This window comes from Coenobita brevimanus, chromosome 11, assembly GCF_032717465.1.
Source record: "Coenobita brevimanus isolate Jiangsu-jjx chromosome 11, ASM3271746v2, whole genome shotgun sequence".
Taxonomy (NCBI): domain Eukaryota; kingdom Metazoa; phylum Arthropoda; class Malacostraca; order Decapoda; family Coenobitidae; genus Coenobita; species Coenobita brevimanus.
In genome coordinates this window covers 7,625,368-7,648,270 of record NC_136964.1, presented here as the reverse complement: position 1 = coordinate 7,648,270, position 22,903 = coordinate 7,625,368, and the positions used below count along the sequence as shown (strand labels likewise).

The 22,903-nt window shown below is 41.5% G+C and overlaps 1 protein-coding gene across 1 annotated transcript; it reads left to right on the top strand.

Annotated features, from left to right (window-relative positions):
* Positions 1–790: 790 nt before the first annotated feature.
* Positions 791–22,897, top strand: LOC145411839 (glutathione hydrolase 7-like). Its single transcript, XM_080281800.1, has 12 exons — positions 791–877; positions 4,236–4,414; positions 5,982–6,133; positions 8,289–8,407; positions 9,917–10,028; positions 12,091–12,278; positions 13,966–14,057; positions 15,728–15,929; positions 18,045–18,222; positions 19,657–19,813; positions 21,291–21,441; positions 22,605–22,897. The coding sequence occupies exons 1-12, from the start codon at positions 838–840 to the stop codon at positions 22,820–22,822; spliced, it is 1,788 nt and encodes a 595-aa protein (XP_080137926.1). The 5' UTR covers positions 791–837; the 3' UTR covers positions 22,823–22,897.
* The last annotated feature ends 6 nt before the right edge of the window (positions 22,898–22,903 follow it).

The following is a 22,903-nucleotide window of genomic DNA, read 5'->3' as shown; positions in this document are numbered from 1 at the left end:
AATATTGCGAGATGGGATATGGGGGGAGATCAGCGGGGTTAGAGTATTAGAAAGGGGGGTAGGGAAGGGAGCGGAAAAAAAAAGGAGAAATATTCCCCCTAGCTAGACCTTATTAGATCATATAGCCCTGCTGGGTGACAGGAGGAATTACCCCTCCTAGTATGGCAGCTAGCGGGCGTGGCTGGAACTCACGACCCCCCGGTCCCGAGTCCGACGCTCTACCTCTGTGCCACCCTGTCCCCAAAGGGAAGGGAAGAGAGAAGGGAAGTCTGGTCGAGAGGGAGATAAAAAATGTTTTGAATGTACTGTATCTCGAACTTCACTTTACCAGTAAGGTGAACATTCACATACGTATGCATTTAATGTACTCTTTACTGTAGGTTCTACGGTACAGAAAGGGAGAGAGAAATAATGTGACTTAAGAGTTCCTGAATATAAACTATGAAGATTAAAGCATTCGTTTATGGTTCCATTTACTTAAATGGCATAAATGAAAAGACTGTGAAAGTACTGTGGAATGAATAAACACAATTTGAAGTATTTTTTGAACATGTTGCAAATTTATACCCCGCCTATTTATCAGGGTGCAGATGGTCTTGAAGATTGTCGTCGGCGTTAAAATCTCGCCTGGCTGTCCAATGGCCTGCTGTTGTCTTGCTGCCATGTTGTGACCCATAGGACAAGAAGCACCAGTACATCAGCCTCAGGTGGAGTGGCAGGAGAAGCGGTTTAAAGTGAAAACTAATGCAGCAGAAGTAATAACGAATCCCTTAACAGTCTGGCCATTCAGTTTTTCGTGACCAGAATTTTCAGGACAAGGGAATTTCCAAGACTACAATGACTCTTATCAGCCAGAACAATGCAAATGGATTTTCAGGTATAGTATATGATGTATTTTGAGTTCAGGGCATTATGATTTTGTGCTTATAACGCTGTAATATGGGTGTAAGTTGCATGAATTGATGGGTAAAAGGGAGGGTATTGCGAAGTTAGTTATTTGCCAATTTCGAGTGATTTTTTTTTTTTTTTTTTTAATTGCCAGGATAAGTTTTAATATTTGTTTACTTTCCACTAATTACTTTTAAATAGTTGTAGTTTTCAGTGTTTTGTGTTTGTGTTTGAAATTTGATATTAAATTTTTTCCCCCACTAAAATTGGAGATATACTTTTTTGAAATTACTCAAGTTTCAGCCCAAAATCGAATTATGAGATTTTGATCCATTTTTTCAGTATATTAGACAGTTGTAAGACACTTTTCCTGTATGACATTTTTTTGCAAATTATTTTTATTTGACTCTTGAAGGTTAGGTTAGGTTAGGTTATCTTCAAGAGTAAAATAAGAGTAATTTGCGATGAAAGTGCCATGGAAAAAGTGTCTAAAATATTTTAAAAATGGATCAAACTCTTGTAATTCTGTTTTTGGCTGAAGCTATACAGTATATCTTTAAGAGTAAAATAAAAGTAATTTGCAACGAAAATGCCGTGGAAGAAAAGTGTCTTGTGAGAGTGTAAAATATCGAAAAAAATGGATCAGACTCTTGTAATTCTGTTTTTGGCTGAAGCTATAATTTAACCACTCTTTCTTGCTCTCTTTCTATGTTTTCAGAATTAGGATGTTTCTATATAGTAATAATACTGGTACCTTTTTCTTATTATTTATTTATTTTTTTTTGAGAAGATAAAATTGCTATGGTGTGAGGGCAGGGCATGAAAATAAGGGATGTTAGGGAGTGAAGGACCAATCCAGCATGAGTGTTTTTATGTTTCAGGTAGTCACAGTTTTGTTTTTTGTCCATCCCTAAAACCACCACTGCTAACTGTGGGAGGTATGCCTCACAGATACAGCATGATTTAACCATCTAGGATTGCCACTAACCTTGAGAGCTTCCTCACACGTTTCATAATTGGACATGGCAAGAGAAAATGGTATTTTTGCAGAACTGGTGTTAGTTAATGATTTATTGTGATGCTCTGGGTGGTGTTTCAGGCTTTTCTTGCACTTCTTTCTCCATTTTCATCTTGTGAACTTGAAATGTATTGTTATACAGTCACTTCTGATCTGATATTTTCAATACAAACAGGGATTCTTACAGTTATGGTGCTTCACTTTAGTTGGTAAAACACCTTGGCAATGAAAAAAGTTCAAACTGGCAGCATTATCTAGGAAAGAAAGTTGAATGAACTTTGTGAGGCACCGGCACCATGTTCATCACGCATGGTAGACATGAAAATTTAAAATGAACCAAAACTGTGAATGCTGATTGTCTCTAATCTGAAAACTCACTTATGGGGGAATATCGTAACAGTACGGTACCGGTACCGTACTTCAAACATAATTGGCTCATATGAAAAATACCATTTTAGAAAAAGATTGAGTGTTGATAGCAAAGCAGGACTTATAACCAGTTGCATAAACATGATTTCAGAGTTCAAAGATTTACTGAGAAAAATTTTGGATTGACTCCATTTGAGGTACGGTATGCCAAGATGCATTATGTATTAACTATATACAGTACCTATATAAAAGCAGTACAAGGTGTTTGTTTGCCCAAACACTTATGGTAAATCTTAGTACTGAAGTAAGGAAGTAAACTACACTAAAACCTCGATATAATGGACTTCAGGAGACCAGAATTTGCTTTTTTGGAATCGAGGAGCTATTGGGCTAAATTCCTTTACAGTAAACGAAAAAATCCGATAAAGCCAGAAGCAGTCCAGACTGCCTTACCACTTCAGCTACATTCACCTCAATAAGGTAAATTAAAGACATGTTTATCAGTTTACATCCATCCATCCATCCATCATCCAATCCTATGTCGCCCCATGAGGAGCATAGGAGCCCGGGGCTAGGCAAGTTGGTCCTGACATTTAAGACGAGAGGGACCAGCCTCACTCATCCCTGAGTGGCATTACATGAGCAATACAGTACACCCCAACCATTCCATGGATATAAACCTACACTGGCTCAATCCTATTGGAGCACCTTAATGACCCACTAAACCACCAGGCACCATAATTTGGTTATATGGTTACCACCCAGTGTAGTAAATGGTTTCCTGGTGTACAGGAAACCATTTACCTTGTCACAGTTTAGAGTTACCCATAGGCAGAAGGAAGAGGAAAGAATGAAGGAAAGAAAGACAGAAGAGGGAGTGTAAAGTCACCCGTAGGCAGAAAAAAGAGGAAACAGTGAAGGAAAGAAAGTTCTCAGTACAGTATTAATATACAGTATATATTATACCATTTGATTATTGTAGTGAATGTGTAATACAGTACAGTACTGCAGCGGTAATGAAAACAGTTTAAAAACCATTGGTGCGATCCGGACCAATGTATGATGTACAGTATTGGAAAAAGTCTGGGTTAGGAGGGGGAAGTCCGGATGTTGCTTTTATCGGAATTTCACTTTTTTTTTTTTTTTTTTTTTTTAATAATAATAATAATAATAATGGCTTGGGCCCCAATTAGTCGGTTATAATAAGGTCTTACTGTGCTGTATTGTATTGTTATGAGCTTTGATAGTTTGATTTTTAAAAGGTTTGTATGTGCAGGTGGAAAATTAGAGTGAGATAGACATTGTTCTGATCCGTGATAGACTGACTTTAAAGAGTTTCTGCATACAGATGGAAAATTATGGTGAGATATTGTTATGAGCCGTGATAGAACGATGTTAAAAGGATCCTACAGAGGTGGAAAATTGTGGTGAGATAGATATTCTTTAGAGGTGTGATTGAGTGATTTGAAAGAATTTCTACATAGAGGTGGAAAATTGTGATGAGATATACAGTACAGTATATTGTTATGAGATATGAGTTGTAATGGAGTGATTTTTAAAGGGTTTCTACGTCTATTTAATTATCTATAGCCAGATGCCACGATCCTGTAAGGGTGGCCGTTTGAGTTTATTGTTTTATGGAGAGGGGCACTGACTTTCCACGAACCCACATGTTGACACTTAGGGAACACGTATGGGTTGGTCATATGGTTACCACCCAGCATTGTAAATGGTTTCCTTACAGGTGGAGAATTATGGTCTGTCTATCTGTCTGTCTAGGTTTCTGTTTATTGCCAGACAGCTCAATCCCGTGAGGGGTGACCACAAACAAATCACTTCCATGTCACCCTGTCCAATGCCACTTCACTGCCCCACTCCCAGCTCACCCCCCCCACCCCCACTCATATACTTCTCCACTTCATCCCTCCATCTCATCCTCGGCCTCCCCTTCTGGACACAGGGGGAGACTACCTGACGGAGGAATCAGTGTTGCGGCCGTATCCACATTTAGGAGGCAAGAAGAAGGGGTGTTGCCGACTGGATGGTGATGGGTTTACAGTGATCACTGCTTGCTTCACCGTCTTCACTGCAGCCCTCACCGTTGCCCTCATTATCCAGATACACTATGGCAGTCCACAGGTACCGTAAATATTTGTTCATTATATCTATCTATCTATCTATTGCCAGACGCCTTAATCCCGTAAGGGGTGGCCACAAACAATTAGCCTCCATGTTGCCCTGTCCCCTGCCATTTTGCTGCCTTGCTCCCAGCTCACACACACCCCTCTCTCACATACCTCTCCATTCCATCCCCCCTATCTCATCCTTGGCCTCCCCTTCCCTCTACCCCCCTCAACCTCACTCACATACACTCTTCTTGTCAGTCTCTTGTAGTTCCTGGTAATTCATTTTAACTAGGAGAAAGTTTCTGTCCTTTTGCAGCTTATTTCTTGTATCTCAGTGGTAGATTAAGACAATACCATAGCTGAACAACCTTTTCCATCATCCAGTCCTATGTCGCCCCATGAGGAGTGTAGGAACCCGGGGCTAGGCAAGTTGGTCCTGACATTTACGACGAGAGTGGCACTTTTTTGTAACTGACTACTACTGCTCAGCATCCTTTTCTAAGCACTTTTTTGTGACTAGCACCATATTGTAGTGTTAATATCTTGTTATAACTCAGCATTCAGGATGGAGAGATGGCAGCTTTATACCTAGTTAAAGTAAGCAGTATAGTGATGCATGTATTGCTAATAATAATAATGGAAGCTTAGTCATGTTAGATTTCAGTATCATTTTTTTTTTTTTTTTTTTTCAATGTCTTTATGTATTTTAAAGTTTTTGTGTGTTTTAAAATAATCATCATGTGTATTTTTATTTTTTTTTATTTTTCAAATGGTTTCCTGTAAGCCAAGAAACCATTTACAGTACAGCGCTGAATGGTAACCATATAACCAAACCATACGTGCTCCCTACGTGTCAACAAGTGGGTTGGTGGAGGGTTAGTGCCCCTCCCCGTAAAACAAATAACTCAGAGTCAAATGGCCACCCCTTACGGGATTATGGTGTCTGGTAATAGATAGATAGATGGATAGATTTTTCTTTTATTTTTTTGAGCTAACCTTCATCATTTGTGTTTTCAAGATCCCTTTGTGTGTGCCTTCTATTAATGGTCTAAGTCTTGTCTTTTGTGTTGTCTTAATCATTTGGCAGTCACTAGTAAATTTTTTTTGGAAAGACCTGTTTCTTTGCACAAAGAATAATTGTTGTTATTATTATTCAGAACTGTTATTTTTATTATTGTTAATATTATCAACAGTTTAGCCCAAAACATTGGGCATGCAGTTTGTTAGTTTTGCCTTTTTTGACTTCTTCCTTTACATATATTATTTTTACAGTACTTTGTATTTTGGTACATAGTGTATTGTGTTCACATGATGGTGCTCTGTAAGTGCACCACTGCCTAATTAAACAGTGCCCCTCAACACCTTCCCTGCCCCTGAAAGGAGGGTGGAGGACTGCAGGAAAAATGTAGTTGCAGCCAACAGTCCTCTGAGCTTTTGTCAAGATGAGCCTTGGAGCACAACAACAGCCATTTTTAAGACTCAGAATTAGGGTTTGAATGATGGTGATTACTGTTAGTGCAAATGGTTCTGTGCTGATACTGTGGTGGAGTGTGACCTACGTGTATAACATCTCTTGGCAGGTTGAGCCACTGGGTGCAGTTGCAACAGATGCCGGTGAGTGCAGCCGTGTGGGTGTGGAGGTGATGAGGGCTGGGGGCAGTGGTGTGGATGCTGCCGTGGCTGCTGTATTCTGTATGACTGTGGTACACCCTCATGCTATTGGACCAGGAGGGTTAGTATTGCATCTATCAGTTACTTTGCTATAGTGATGTACTTTTACCTTGTTCTTCAAGGTTCAGTGCTGAGTCCATTGCTGTTCTTGTTTGCATGTCTAGCACTTTCAAGATTTTAGAAGGTGGTTATCTTGGCTACTTTTACATGCTGATAATGTACTTTTGATTGCTGAAAGCATGCAGGTGGCCAGAGAAAATTTCAAGAGGTGAAAGTATGGGGTGGCAGCAAAGGGATTGAAACTTAATACTGCACCCAGTACTGGTAAAACAAAATTCATGGTGACCAGGAAGGGATTGAAAGTTAATATGGGTAAAACAAAGTTGATGGTCAGTACTGATAGGTGATTGTTGTGGCTTAGATAAACAACTGCTTCTGTGGGTCCATCCTACAGGTATAGTATAGTCTACTGTGAGAAGGATATGGCATAAGAAATACATTATTAATGGAGTTAGAGAGAGAGAGTGACAGGTATAAGAGGGATATAGAGGAAAGGAAATTGTGAGGTATGAGAGAGAAACTAGAGGAAGAGAGATGACAGAGTGAGACAGCTTTCTCAGAGAAGATACAGGAAGAGAGAGTAAGAGAAGGCAGAGAATCAGGAGTGACTGGAAGAACTAGATATATATGTGAGGACAAAGTAAGCTTAAGATGATTGTGGCCCTTCCCCCAATACAGGCTTCCCAGGTGAGAGTATTGGTGATGATGATGATAAGGTAATGGCAGTGGTACACGATGGATGTTGTCCGTGCTCCACTTCAACCACCATAGTGCCATGATGCCTGGTAACAGTTGTGGAGCTGAGTCTTTGAGCAAGCTACTGTACTTATGACAGTAATCCTCACCAAGCACAGTTCACACAGAGATGGTTATTGTGGGTAGAGTTTAAGGCTATTAGAAAGTTTCCACAGCTAGAGAAAAAGTATTAATCTCCTGAGTCTGATGCATTTATTTACAATAGCGCATCCATTTATGCAGGTCCAATAAGCATGTCTTCAGTTTACATGGTGTAGTGAATCTGTGCCATGGTAGTCCCTTGCATTGTTACCTATACTGTCTGCATGGTATGAGGAGTGGGAAAATAAGTTTAGAAATTCAAAGCACCCTTGTGTTGACGTAGTGGCTGTCACAGGTGGGAGCCGGGTGGAATATAGCCCATCACCCAGCCAAAGAATGCATCACCCCAAGTCAAAATGTGCCATAATAATGCCCATTGTGATTTTTGCATTACAGTTCTGACTGACATTAAATATTTTTGAGGATGGAGAGTGAGAGACTGACGAAGAGAGTGTATGTGAGTGAAGTGGATGAGGGGAGAGGGAGGGGGAGGCCAAGGAGGAGATGGTGGGATGGAATGGAGTGGTAGCCTATATGAGAGAGGGCGGTGTAAGCTGGGAGCAGGGCAGTGAAATGGCAGGGGACAGGGCGACATGGAGGCTGTGTGTGTGTGGCCACCCCTTATGGGATTAAGGTGTCTGGTAATAGATAGATAGATAGCTCTAAGAAGACAGAAGTTGTGTGATATGTGTGAATAATAAGGTAAAATTAATGTGGCCACCAAATAGCTGCTCACTGGATTAGGAAGATCCCACCATATAAAGTTTGTGTTGTAGGATTGAAGAGGTAAAGCCCTTCACTTAATTGATAGTTTTTAGCCCATTTATGCCATTTATAGATGATTTTACTCAGCTTAGTAAAGATTTATGAAAGTGGAGGGGTTAGATTTAGGCAACTTCTTCTTTATGTGAGATTATTTCAAAGTTAAATAATGTTGTTGGATGATGAAAAGAAAATACAGGAGTCCTCTGACTGATGAGGTTAATATTTTTTCAAGGATCCTGTGATATTTGTGTACTGGATTGAAAATGCTTTATATTTATCAGGAGTGGCACCCCTTTCAGGATTAAGGTGCTGGCTATAGACATACTATTTTCTTTTTAATTTATTTTTTAAGTGGAGATGTCCTCTGGCTGAATGAATTAATATTTTTCCAGGGCAGTGAATTGTATGTGCTCCATATTGAATCCATCCATCCATCATCCAATCCTACATTGCCCCATGACAAGCGTAGGAGCCTGGGGCTAGGCAGTTGGTCCCGACATTTAAGATGACACTCTCACTCTCACTCCAGATTGAAACTGGTTAATATTTTTCAGGAGTGGGGTGATGTTAGTGCATGACCACAAGACCAATCAGACAGTAGTGCTGGACTTCATGACAGCTGTACCTTCTGCCCACCAGCCTCAGCCTAACAGCCCCTCCCCTCCCCTCACAGGTACTGCCATCACAAATCCCCCTTTTTCATTTTTTCCATAATGGATATTTGTGAAGAATATATTGCATAGTTTATTGTAGTTTATTATTTTGCCTTATATTCAACACATTATATATGTTGGGCTGTGATATGTAGCATGTGCATCTAAACCTTAAAAGGAGTACTGTGAGACTGGCTCTGAAATAAGTTGGATATTGGTTTTACTTTCTTTTTCCTTCCCCAAATATGCAAGCATCAATCATCCATGCACTCAGTGTACTGCCATCTTCAGGTGCCTCCATTCTGAGTGACAAGCCATGTGCTGTAGTCAAATAGTTTCCTGTAACCTAGGAAGCCTTTTACAGTGTTGGGTGGTAACTCTGTACTGTGTAATCAACAAATGGACACTTAATGATCTAGTGGGTTAAGAAATTCCAACCTGATATGACCAATAAGGGTTTATGTCAGATGGAAGATAGAGTTTATTGCTCACATAATGGCACACAGGGGAAGTGAGTGGTCGCTTTTGCCTTAAATGTTGGGATTGAGAAACCTAGCCCAGGACTTGTATGTTCCTGGTGCAGCAGTCAAGAATTGGGTGATGGATGGATGGTATATTTGAGATATTTTGTCTGTTCTGTTACTTTGTGTTTTATTGTCCATCAGGAGTGTAGGGGTCAAGGGCTGTGCTACTCAGTCCACATGTATATTTGGAATGAGAGTGACCAGTTGCAGATCCCTGAGTGGCTGTGTGTGAGCAGGAAACCCCAAACATTCCTCAGATATAAACCATTGTGGATCTTAATTTGATTGGAATACCTAATCCCATTAGACCACCAGGTATCCATTTGTTGGCTAGCCTATGTTCACCACCCAGCATAGTGATAGCCTTGTGTAGTTTTGATCTCCTAGAACTGACTGGAGGATTTTCGATCATGTAATGCCACTGAGGGAAGTAGTTGGGTCAACTGCCTTTTAATGTACTGGACTGTGGTAGCCTCGGGTCCTTACACCTTGAAGAGGGTAACATGGAGTAATATGAAATGGTTCGGCCTTGAGAGAATTGAGAATGAGATTGATTAGGAGTGTGTGAGTAAGTGAGGTGGAGGATGGGGGGGGAGGGAGGAGCAGACTGAGGATGAGGTGGAGAGGTATGTATGTGAGTGAGTGAGGTGTGGCCTGGAGAAGGGTAGCATGATGGTGGAGGATAAGGTGACGTGGAGGCAATTCATTTAAGGTCACCCCTCCGAAATTTAAGTGTCAGGCTGTAGATAGATAGGTAGATAGAATTTTTAAACTTTCTGTGATAATAATGTTGTATGTTTTTCTCTTCACTTGCTTTCTGGACACAATGTCATCCTGTCTTTGGGTGAAAAAAATAAATAAATAAATAAAAAGGAGGTTGAGTTAATGATGATAATGGTGATGATGATGGAGGTTGAGTTGATGATGATGATGCTGGAGGTTGAGTTAATGAAGATGATGATAACGATAATGATGTTGATGACGTGTGTGTGTGTGTGTGTGCAGGTGGTGGCAGTATTGGGGTGCCAGGACTGATGCGAGGGCTGGAGTACGCCCATAACAAGTTTGGCCGCCTTCCCTGGTCAACGCTTATCCAGCCCAGCATCAACATCGCTCGGTCAGTCATATGACACTTTATTTTATGGTGTTGGGTAAGAGGGACTGTGCTTGATGCCACTTTATTTTATGGTGTTGGGTGAGAGGTACAGTGCTTAATGCCACTTTGTTTTATGGTGTTGGGTGAGAGGGACAGTGCTTGATGTCACTTTATGGTGTTGTGTGAGAGGTACAGTGCTGGACGCCACTTTATGGTGTTGTGTGAGAGGTACAGTGCTTGATGTCATTTTATGGTGTTGTGTGAGAGGTACAGTGCCGGATGTCACTTTATTTTATGGTGTTGTGTGAGAGGTACAGTGCTTGATGCCACTTTATGGTGTTGTGTGAGAGGTTAAGTGCTTGATGTTAATTTATTTTATGGTGTTGGGTGAGAGGTACAGTGCTGGATGCCACTTTATGGTGTTGTGTGAGAGGTACAGTGCTGGATGTCACTTTATTTTATGGTGTTGTGTGAGAGGTACAGTGCTTGATGCCACTTTATGGTGTTGTATGAGAGGTACAGTGCTTGATGCCACTTTATGGTGTTGTATGAGAGGTAGTGTGCTTGATGCTAGTTTATGGTGTTGTGTGAGAGATACAGTGCTGGATGTCACTTTATGGTGTTGTGTGAGAGGTACAGTGCTTGATGTCACTTTATGGTGTTGTGTGAGAGGTACAGTGCTTGATGTCACTTTATGGTGTTGTGTGAGAGGTACAGTGCTTGATGTCACTTTATGGTGTTGGGTGAGAGGTACAGTGCTTGATGTCACTTTATGGTGTTGGGTGAGAGGTACAGTGCTGGATGTCACTTTATTTTATGGTGTTGGGTGAGAGGTACAGTGCTTGATGTCACTTTATGGTGTTGGGTGAGAGGTACAGTGCTTGATGTCACTTTATGGTGTTGTGTGAGAGGTACAGTGCTTGATGTCACTTTATGGTGTTGTGTGAGAGGTACAGTGCTTGATGTCACTTTATGGTGTTGGGTGAGAGGTACAGTGCTTGATGTCACTTTATGGTGTTGGGTGAGAGGTACAGTGCTTGATGTCACTTTATGGTGTTGGGTGAGAGGTACAGTGCTGGATGTCACTTTATTTTATGGTGTTGGGTGAGAGGTACAGTGCTTGTGTCTTTTCTCATATTCATTAATTTTTCATTGCTGTGGATTTTTATTTTACTCAAGAACAGAAAAAGTCTTCATAGTTTTTGGTGTGACCCTTAACTGCAGGCTTCAGTTCCATTTCTCCTTCAGTTCACCATCCTCCTTTTGGGGGATAGGGAAGTAGGTGAGGAATGTTTGATAACCAGGCAGTTGAGCTTCCTGGTTATATCAGTGCCACCACATGAAGGCATCCCCCTCCATCATAGTTATCATAGTGAAGGGTAATGTGAGGACAATATATCCCCTTCAATCCCACAGTGTATTTTCTCAGTTATCTTGTTATCTTCACACAGTTTTATTCAGCTCAGGGAGACTTTTCAGTTTCGAGTGAACAGATACAGTCTTAATAAACCCCTTCATTGCTACACATCCTTCCCAAGTTGAATAAAATCATGTGGAGACAACAATATTATACAGTAAAACCTCAATATAATGGACTTCAATGGACCGGAATTCACTTTTATCGGAATTGCGGAGCCACCGGACTAAATTCCTGTTCATCGGAAAAAGTCCGATAAAGCCAGGAGCTGTCCGGACTGCCTGACCACTTTAGGTATGTTCACCACAATAAGGTAACTAAAAGACATGTTTATCAGTGTACAGTTCAGTATTATTATGTATATTATACCATTTGATTATTGTAGTGAAGTTATAACACAGTACAGTACTGCAGTGGTAGTCAAAACTGTTTAAAAACTGTTCATGCGATGTGGACTAATGTCTGATATATCGGAAAAAGTCCAGATTAGCAGGGGGATATCCGGATGTTGCTTTTATCGGAATTTCACATTTTTTGGAATGGCTTGGGCCCCACACTGTCCATTATAGTGAGGTCTTTTTTACTGTAATCTGGAATAAGTCATTGGGTTGAAAGAGATATAATTTGTTCAGAAGTGGCATATCTTTATTCTTTTTCTGTTTACAGGCAAGGCTTCACAGTGTCTGCACAGCTGGTTGATGCCCTGAAGAAGTCCAACATTACTTCAGTTGATGGTGTGACTGAATTTGACAAGACCTTCTTCCCAAAAGGCATCATGCTACAGGAGGGCAGTTATATCAAGAGGGAGAAATACGCTGAACTGTTAGAGAAGGTGGCCCAACATGGTGCTGACAGTGAGTATCCTGATGTCTGTTCTTTTTCATCCCTGCTGGTGTTATATTAAAGGAGGACAGACATTAAAGAGGGAGAGAGAGAGAAAGTTAGACCAGATTCTCTCTCTCTCTCTCTTTCATTGTATTAAACTGTAGAAAGACTGTTGGAAAAGGTTAACATCTTCACTGTAAATACTGTCCAATTGCAGTCAGAAATATCACTCCACTCGTCAGTAGAACAGTCACAAAACTCGTACACAGTCTTTTGAATAGTTTGTCGAGTTCCAAAGTATATATCAGTGAGTTTCAAAAGTCACTGCTCAGTCTCTCTATGTATGGTTCGGAAGTGGATCAATATTAGTGTTTGTAGGAGAATTGTCAGCCAAAAATGTGTCTGCCCTCGTACCACACTTGTCATTTTGAAATGTGGATGAAGCTTTGTGATCTATGAGGCAGCCTGTGATTATAAGTGCAAATGTTGTCTGTCTATCTGTCCTTTTATTGCCAGACGTCTTAATTTTGTTAAGGGTGGCCACAAACTGATCGCATCTGTGTTGCCTCGTTCTCCTCCATTTCACTTCCCTCCTCCCAGCTCACCCTCCCCCCCCTCGCTTATATATGCCTCGGCTTCATCCCTCCGTCTCGTTCTCAGCCTCTTCCTCCCTCTTCCCCACCCACATACACTCTCCTCATTAGTCTCTCTCTCCATCCACTCCACATGGCCAAATATTGTCCTTGAGAATTATTAGGACTCAAAATTGCATATATCAACACATATTGGGTGGTATGTGTTTCAAGGCAACATGTTAATAGGATATGTCTTCAAAACATGGGGAATGAGAGACTGATGAGGAGAGTGTATGTGAATGAGGTGGAGGGGGGGAGAGGGAGGGGGAGGCCAAGGATGAGATGGAGGGATGGAGTGGAGAGGTATATGAGAGGGGGGGGGGGTGAGCTGAGAGCAGGGCAGTGAAATTGTGGGGGACAGGGCAACATGGAGGCAGTTTGTTTTTTGGCCATCCCTTACAGGTTTAAGGCGTCTGGCAATAGATGGATAGTCTTCAAAACTTAATAATTTTCACAGCCATCAGTCAGTAGGGATGTGATACTTTTTTGGTTAATTGTACTTTTTTGGTTAATTGTACTGTTTGTACATACATATTATTATTTTTTTTTCTGAAGATTGTTTCCTTCAGATCATGAGACTTTTTGAAATGGACAGGGTGGAGATAGACTTTGACTTCTTCCATACTAGAAGTGAATATAATTGTGGATTAGTGTGTTTGTGTGTGTGTGTGTGTGTGTGTGTGTGTGTGTGTGTGTGTGTGTGTGTGTGTGTGTGTGTGTGTTTAATGGAAGGAAGAAGGAACCAAAGACCAGTAACCTGTAAATTATTCCCTCAAAAAAAAAAATAAATAAATAAGTAAATAAGAAAATAAGAGAGCCAAATTCAAGAGCTGTTCATTTGGTGGCAGTGTAAGTGAATAAAGAATACATCATTGGAGTGAATTAGTTAATATTCTGTGTAAATATTCTCTCTTTAATCAGGCATAAAATTGTCAGCTCATCTGTACTGTAAAATGAGAACTAGAATATGCTGCTAGTCACAAAGAAGTGCTGTGGTAAGGGTGCAGGGCTGTAGTGTTGTGTTTTTTGGATATTGAAATGAATGGACTATAGTTTCAGTTAACATTTTATTGTATTTCAGGTATTTACTTCATAGACTTCAGTGTAGAGGAGATGATAGCCCTGCGAGATGTGGGGTCTGAAATACACGTGCGAGATTTTGAAAACTATCAGGTGAGTTTATTTTTTTATTGTTAATTATTTATTTTTTTTCTGGCATAGATTTGATTGAGAGTGAGAGCAGTGGAAATGAGTTATTTAAGAGGAGCCTGTGGAGTCACATGGAAAGACAGACTAACAAATGAGGAAGTGAAGGAGCATTGTGGTGTAGATGTGGATGTGATAGGAAGCGTTAGGAGAAACACACTGAGGTGGTTTGGCCATGTTGAGAGGATGGAGGGTGAGAGACTGACGAGGAGAGTGTATGTGAGTGAGGTGGAAGGGGATAGAGGGAAGGGGAGGCCAAGGATGAGATGGAGGGATGGAGTGAAGTATATGAGAGAGGGGGGTGTGAGCTGGGAGCAGGGCAGTGAAATGGCGGGGGACAGGGCGACGTGGAGGCAGTTTGTTTGTGGCCACCCCGTATGGAATTAAGGCGTCTGGCAGTAGATAGATAGATAGATTTGATTGGCCATTTCCTGAGGTTCTGCAGTCCTTCAGCATGTCACACACCATTACATGTCACCACTTGAGCACTTTTATTCACCCTCTGTGTTGAATGAAATGTTACGACTGTTTCAAGACTAACTTGATAGTTGAGTAATAGTGAGGTTGTGTTTATGGCATTGATGAGTCTGGTGGAAAGTCAGTAGAGTCTGTTTTAATGGGATTGATATCATGTGGAGAGTGAGAGACAAAGGAGGAGAGTGTGTGTGTGAGGTGGAGGGGGAGACTGAGGATGAGGTGAAGGGATGGAGTGGAGAGGAATATGAGAGAGGTGTGTGAGGTGTGGGGAGGGCAGTTTAATGGCAGGGGACAGGACAACATGGAGGCAGTTTGTTTGTGGCCACCCCTTACGGGATTAAAGTGTCTGGCTATAGATAGATAGAAGTCATTGCTGTAAACTGTTCCCTGACTAAGCCTGGGATCAGACCTGTGTCCTTTCAGGCAATAGATAACTTCTTTAACTATCTATCTATCGCCTGACTTCTCTAGCTACAGGTGGGTATAATTCCATCCATTTGAACAACTCAGGCTATGTGAAATCAAGGTCTGTAGTGTATTGCATGTGTTGTGGTTGTGTGTATAAATTTACTGTGTTGAGCGACAGAGCGACTTGGAGGTGTTTCGTCTGTGGCCACCCTTTGTGGGATTAGGGCGTTGGACTATAAGTAGATAGATAGAGTGTTAGCTATGTAACCAAACGACACCTGATAGTCTGTACTATAGTTCTTTCACCTTAACTTGGCCCACATTTGTGTCCCTTTGTTGCATATTTCACAGAGTTCAGTGGCAGAAAAAGACAGTGCTGCAAGTCTTCACCTTTTCCATAGCTCTTCTTCATGACAGGCATATTGTTTTGGTATTAAGTTATTGGTACAGCTTTGCATTCAGGATGGAGAGATGGCAGTTTTAGGCCAAGTTGGAGTACAAGGGGTATGGTGGGTCAAAGCACTCCAACCAAACAAGACTGGTAATGGTTTAAATTCGAGATGGTTGGGGTTTATTGCTCACATAATGCTACTCAGGGGAGAGGAAGGCTGGTTACTTTCACCTTAAATGTTGGGACTGAGTAACCTAACCCTTGATTCCTACACTTTCACTGGGGCAAAAAAGGATTAGGTGTTTAGATGAAGGTGAGGTATAGTCTCCCAGTTTGTAATGTTCCTCAATCTCTTCCCCAGGTACATGAACTTCCGTGCATTCACTTGAGTGTACAGAACATGTCGGTATTCACTGCCCCAGCGCCGTTTGGTGGTCCACAGTTATTGACAGCACTCCAGCTGCTGTATAACTCCAAGATCACACAGTCCATATCTCCGTCATTCCTCTACCATGCCTTTATTGAGGCATTAAGAAGAAGCTATGCAGATTACATTAAATTAGGTAAATACTCTGCCTCATCATGTAAATGCTAATTGTATAAGTCTATGTAAAGGTATAGAATGTGGTGAAATTTTGGGGGGCCTATGTGATGGAACCAGGATTCCATGGGCTTGAATGATGAATATATGGAAGCATGACCCATTGATTTGGGCAAACTTTGGCTGTCTGGACATTGCTACTCCTCACCCTGTTCTAGGTGGGAAAGGAGGTCCTGATGATAATGATGATGATGAGTACATATATTGCGGCTGTCTTACAACCATTTTGTAAATTCTGATATACAGTATTGCGGGTACAGCTTAATCAGCATTACAAGTGCCTACCTTGATTATGTTTCTATTTCACATAGTTCTTTTCATGCCTTATTGTGTTTGTTTTTAAGTCTGCTGCTGGCATGGTTGATTATTAAGTGTCTACCTTGCTTATGTTACTACTTTCCATGCTCCTCATCATGCATTATTGTATTTGTTTTCCTTTATGTCCACTGATTGCATGGTTGATTATTAATTTCATGAAGCAGGAGGGTGTGAGGTAGGAGCAGGGCAATGAAATGGCGGGGGACAGGGCGACTTGGAGGTGATTTGTTTGTGGCCACCCCTTAGGGGTTTAAAGCATCTGGCAGTAGATGGATAGATAGATGAAGCAGCTAAAATGTCTGCCTTCCTCACACCAGCAGCCTGAGCCAACCGTGCTGTATTTTAGATGTGGCCAGATGTTATGGCGGTGCAATAATTGAACCACCCTGAATATCAGCTACTGTGTTTCAGATTAAAAAATCAAGAAGGTAGTTGTATGGGAAGTGACTGAAAATTGAAGAATAGTTGTTGAGGAAGCCAAAGCATTGATAAAGGACAGACTAAGATTGAGGTTTGTACTTGTAGTCGGGGACACTGTTGGCCTGCTCTTCCACTGTGTTTCCTGAACTCTTATGGCATGCCCATCACTTTCCTCCTTATGCATCAACAGAGAAACATAATAAGACTCTCTCAGCTTAGAAATATTGGCCACTTTAGGAGAGTGAAAAGTAAAGAGGTAAAACATAAGCGAACTTTTGCTTCTGACTACATTACAAGGGTTGCATCAGGGTGTCAGCTAAGCAGGTGAGTAAGTGCTTTGTAGTGTCATTGATATGGAAATGACAAAATGAAGCTGCCTATGAGCATTATTGTTGTGAAGGAGCTGAAAATTGTGAAGCCTAAAATTATGTGAGAATGAACGATTGACCCATTCCAAAGGACATTTTGGGACTTATTTATGGTATGGATGCCTCGTTTGCATTTTTTTTTTCTTCTTCCTTGCCAGATTTTATATTTCTGTGTGCGTTGATATGATTTAGGAGGTTGGGAACATTTGTAGAAGTTAAAGTAACTTACCCCCTTGAGATGTACTTTGAAGAGGCGAAGTCTTTTGGTTGGGGATGTAGAGCACCATTCTTGTTGAATATGGCAAACTGGCACAATAGTTTGTCATTTTCCTCTACCCTGGTCTGTGTGGCTGAGCAGACCCAACAGCTACAAGCAAGCAGCTACCTTCCCTTGGCAAGCAGTGCCTTGTCAAGGTCAGAACAGGGTCCTTCCACATGGCAAGGTTCAGGTCCCCAAGAGGATGAGTTGTGTGTAGGTAGTATCTGTGAGTAGTATTTGCAAGCCAGCCTTGACCACTTTGTAAATATTGTTGAGTTCTCCACTTAACCTAACATCTGGGTCTGGGCCCCATGTCACCCCAATGATATTACATCCCAGGATGATGGTAACCTTCCACCTGTTACCTTTTTGATGGTCCAACAGATATTGCACCTTTCCCAAGGGTGACCCAGAATTATGCTGGGCATGACCGTCCTGCCCTGAGCTGGGCACACATTCCGGCCGCATACCCCACCCCAAGTGTAATAGGTAAACGTAGTAATGACTTTGGGTTACATGAAGTTAGAGTAATTTCTAAAGGCACATTTCTGAGCAGCATTAACTCAGTCCACATGCAGGAAAAACTAGCTGCTGAAAAAGAGGAGCCCTTATGGCAAACAATGACCTCATTTTGTTTTTTATGAAGCACAAAAATACCTGTGAGGCAGAAAGACATATAAAATCCTGAAGTAATTATTTTGACTCTTCGCAGGTTATGCTGAAGAATCAGCCCTCCAGAACCTGACCCAGATGCTGCTGTTGTCAACGACAGATGAGGTCATTGATGATACCGTCACCTTGGCTAACCCACAAATCCCACGCCTCCCTGAACAAGCTGCCTCTCCAGTTGCAGTTATCGACACCTTTGATCAATATGTGGCCACCATAGCGTAAGTTATACAATACTGTACTGTACTGTGGTTTTTCTTAGTATATTTGCCACCCCCCCCTCTTCCCCCCTCCCTGTTAGGTCTTTGAGTGTGACCTCAGGTATGTGACTGAATAGGGAGGCTGCTAGAAATCAAGCAGCATGAAGGGCTGCCACTAGGTGACCAAGGCTGATGCATGCAAGCATATTGAAGCCTTCATAAACAATACAGTATAAATGATTGATAGAAAAATGATGTCCAGAATATATGCATGTAGTTAGGCCTGTGAGATGGAGCCAGGAATCTGGGGGGTATGATTGATATGTGATTGAGTGTCTGGTTCATTTCACTTAGCATGTTGTTGATAGAACTACCTCTTTTGTGTTTTCCCTTGTGTTCTGGACCTTCCCTCACTGCACCCTTAGGCAAGATAATATGATAGGTCAGGGTCAGTGGAGGTAAGAATAATAAGGAATAAATGCGAGTTTATGAAATGTACAGAGCAAAGAAGCCTATTAAATTTCAAAGAAAGTATGCTTAGATGGTACAATTAAAGAGAGAAAGAAAGAGAGACAAATATGAATAGTGTATGATGAAAATGTTACGTGTGAGTGATGTTGCAGCTAAGAGGAGGCATTAAAGACTTAGAAGATGGCAGTTGGATATAACTAACGAATATGTGGGAGAGCAAGGTGAGGAAGCTTAGGAAGCAAAAGAGGTGCCATAGGATAGAAATGGATGGATTGGGAATGTTTAGGGGTGCACATGACAAGGGTTGCACTCCATTTTAACATAATGTGTTTCTAGTCCACAGACATTTTAAAGTTCACTGTGAAAGAAAAACATTCTGATGTGTTAATGTTTTTTCTCGTGAGGTGGAATGAGGCTTCGAAAACTTGAATGTTGAGAGAATTTTTTTGTTGTCTGATGCACTTTCCAGTCTGTTGACAGTTCTTGTGTTTTGCATTCCTTATTCTGTATCTGGCATTTATCTACTCCAGTTTTTGGGTGGAATTACAGTTATGATGATCATGATGATTGTTTTGTTGTTGCTTAACCTCAGTTTGTCTGGCTGAGCAGATCACAGGTAAATAAGTATGTCTGTGGAGCCGCCTTAGATGCAGTGTAGTATAGTATAGTACATACTATGTGTAGGGATTCAGTGCCCCTTTGTGGTATACAGCACCTCACACGGGTTGGTCCTGCATATGACTCTGGCAGTTGCACTGCCAGATTTTGATTATATTCAGTCAAACCAGGGTTGAACCAGGGCCCTTCCCCTGGTTAGGTGCAGGGAAATATGTGGAGATTTGGCTCTGAGATGGACAGTGTAGCTGCTCATCCTTGGGAACACAGCACCAACACATGTAGGTTCAATAGCAGCACCTGTTGATGATGATAATGATGACAACAATGATGTAATGCAGAAGTAAATGTAGATTTTCATTTGTACAGAGGTCTTGGGTCACACTTTGGCTCACGCATAATGACAAGACATGGGATCCTGTTCAACAACCACCTGGCCAACCTCCTGCCGTCAACATCCACACCACACCGCGTCCACCACCCTTTCACTTCATACACCCCGGTTGTCATCACAGACTCGAAGAAGGTGAGGCACTGTTGTTGCCGTTGTTGTTGTTGTTATTATTATTATTATTATTATTATTATTATCATTATTTTTTTATTATTTTTATTTTTGTTATTATTATTATTATTATTATTATTATTATTGGTGGTGGTAGGTGAGAGCACTCACCATCCACTCTCTCGATGTAGTGCTGCTCTCGGGTGACTGCCTTTTCCTCTCTTCCTTTCTTCTTTTCTTCCTTTCTTCATCCCTTTTCTGTCTTTCTTTCATTCATTCTTTCCTCTTCCTCCTATCTACGGGTGACTTGACAGTGAGTGACAAGCCAAATGGTTTCCTGTACACCAGGAAACCATTTACTGTGCTGGATGGTAACCATATAACCAAATTATGGCACCTGGTGGTTTAGTGGGTGATTAAGTTCCTCCAATCAGATTGAGCCGGTTAGGTTTCAGGGATGGTTGGGGTTTATTGCTCACGTAATACCACTTAAGGATGAGTGAGGCTGGTCACTCTCTTCATAAATGTCAGGACCAAGTTGCCTAGCCCTGGGCTCCTATGCTTCTCATGGGGCAGCACGGGATTAGATGATGATTATGATGACGACGACGACGACGACGACCATTGTTGTTGTTGTAGCCCCAGGTTCATCTGAATGTGAACCCAGTTGATTGCAGACTGAATTTACGCCTCTCATGCAGACCTCGATTCTCCTTTTGAGGGAGAGGTCAGTCTCGTACCCATAAATGTTCAGGACTGTGTTAGCCTAGCCTCTGGCCCCTGTGCACTAGAGGGGACAGTATGTGATTGACAATTTTGTTTTTGTGGGATATATTTCTTCCCATTAAACAGTTCATGGTAATGCAAAATTAGGACACAATGACAACAATGCTACTGATGATGATTATGGTGATTATGATGACGATGATATAGTGGTAATTGTTTTTCAGCTGACGGGTGTTGGGGAGGGATGCCATCATGTTGTGGCACAAATATGACCAAGCCACTCCACTGCTTGGTAACACAGATATCCATCACCTCCCTCCCTATCTCTCAAAAGGAGGAGAATGAGCTGATGGAGGGGAGCAACTGAAACCGGCAGTCCATGGGTTCTTGTTCAGATGAGCCTTAAGTTGTGACTACAGTGATTACTACTACGACTAGTACTACCACTACTACTACTACTACTACTAATGTGACTACTACTACTACTACCACTGCTGCAGCTGCTACTACTACTACTAGCACTACTACTACTACTACTACTACTGCTGTGACTACTACTACTACTGCTGTGACTACTACTACTACTGCTGTGACTACTACTCCTGTGACTACTACTACTGCTACTGTGACTACTACTACTGCTACTGTGACTACTACTACTACGACTACTACTACTATGACTACTACTACTACTGTGACTACTACTATTACTACTGTGACTACTACTACTATTACTACTACTCAGTTGATACATGTTATTATTGTATTGTTCAGGTGTGTGGTACAAGGACAGTGCTAGCTAGTGCGACAGTTGGTGATGTGGTGCAGGTGGTGGCACAGCTGCTTCGCCACCCCAGTCTTATGGATGCCATTGAGCGGCCCAGAATCACAGTCAAGCCTGGCATTGAGTCTGTCTTTGTTGAAGGTAATTCAGATCAGTCTGTCAGTCAATCAAATTACTCCATGCTTCCTCTTAAAGGAATCCCGTTATTGAGGTTGGCTATATTACGGTTAATGTTTTCTTTGGACTGGAAGCTTAACCAAATGCCCTGACCAGTCAGTCAGTTCCCAACCTTTTGTTTTCATTTTTTAATGCTCCAACATGCTTGCATGTGTTGGCCTTAGTCACCTAATGGCGGCTCTCCATGCTGCTCAATATCTGGCAGCTTCTCTATATACCGGTAGTCTCTTAACCCTGAGGTCACACTCAATGACCTCATCCCAGGTCTTTTTCAGTTTACCTCTCACTACCCTACCCCCGACATGAACACTTCTCACTCGCTGATTTATTAACAGAGTAAATCACATGATTCCATCCAACAGAATTATGTAAAGTTCATGAATCAAGATCAGCTTACACCTCAAAGATGGCTGTTACTGTTTTCTTATCAGCAGAGTGTACGCATTTTATGTATTTCCTTCGCAAGTAAAACTGTTAAGAATCAGTGTATATTTGCCATTTATTTGTTATTTGAGAAAGAAACTTTTTTTTTTTCCCCTATAACAAAGTAAGTAGTATATACAGTCTGCTTAGCCTTATAATAGCCACTCAGTAGATAATATGTTATACAATATGTGGCAGTCATGCTCACTTTTAACCATGGTACCTCGAAAGAAGCCACACTGTGTAGAGTGGTTCATTGAAACTAATTCCACTACTCAGGTCTGAAGAAAAGTAGTTGCCTTGTATCACAGAAAACTACCTTAAGAAAGTTTCATACTGTCAGATCAGGGAAGTAGCTAGGGAATGTTGTGTGAATTAAGATGCAGGATGTCTGCATGTTACCAAGCAGAAATAGGTCAAGATTATGATAATGGCCTACCTTGCAGTAGAATATGTATATATAGTTTCAAACACAAGAAACAGACACGATGTTAGTCTCTACAAAGAAGCACTGGGTTGCTTTTGACTGATTAGCTGTGTTGAGGGGAAGGGATGGAGTGGTAGCAGATGAAATTAGAAGAAGATGTAACATGTCAACCAGAAGCGACCTAGTGCTTGTGTGTAGGAGTTGAGGTAGTGTCTTTGTTTCATGTGTGAGAAACTGCTCTGTAACATATGTTTCCTTAATAACTTATTTTTTGCAGATATGGGGAAAGGTAAACGTCTGCCAGGAGCTGTCCGTCTTAACCTTACCGCCATGAACCACAACCTTCAGATGTTACAGCTGCCCTACATAAGTGTCAATGGTGTAACCAAGACCAGGGACTCACTCATGTCATGGTCAGATTCTCGTGGTGGTGGTCTTGCTCACCGCCTTCAACCTGCCCTCCAACCACACAATGCCTCCACACATACCTTGTAAGGGTTAACACATAGGCATAGATTTTATATCTGTGGTAGAGCATGCACATCCTTTAAGGGTAAACACCAATGTTCCCTTTTA

Excerpts from the sequence above, each read along its gene's own strand:
- LOC145411839 (XM_080281800.1), top strand. The coding sequence starts at position 838 with ATGACTCTTATCAGCCAGAACAATGCAAATGGATTTTCAG. Across the intron at positions 12,279-13,965 it reads GGCCCAACATGGTGCTGACA|GTATTTACTTCATAGACTTC; the intron begins GTGAGTATCCTG and ends ATTGTATTTCAG. Across the intron at positions 18,223-19,656 it reads CAATATGTGGCCACCATAGC|AGGTCTTGGGTCACACTTTG; the intron begins GTAAGTTATACA and ends TCATTTGTACAG.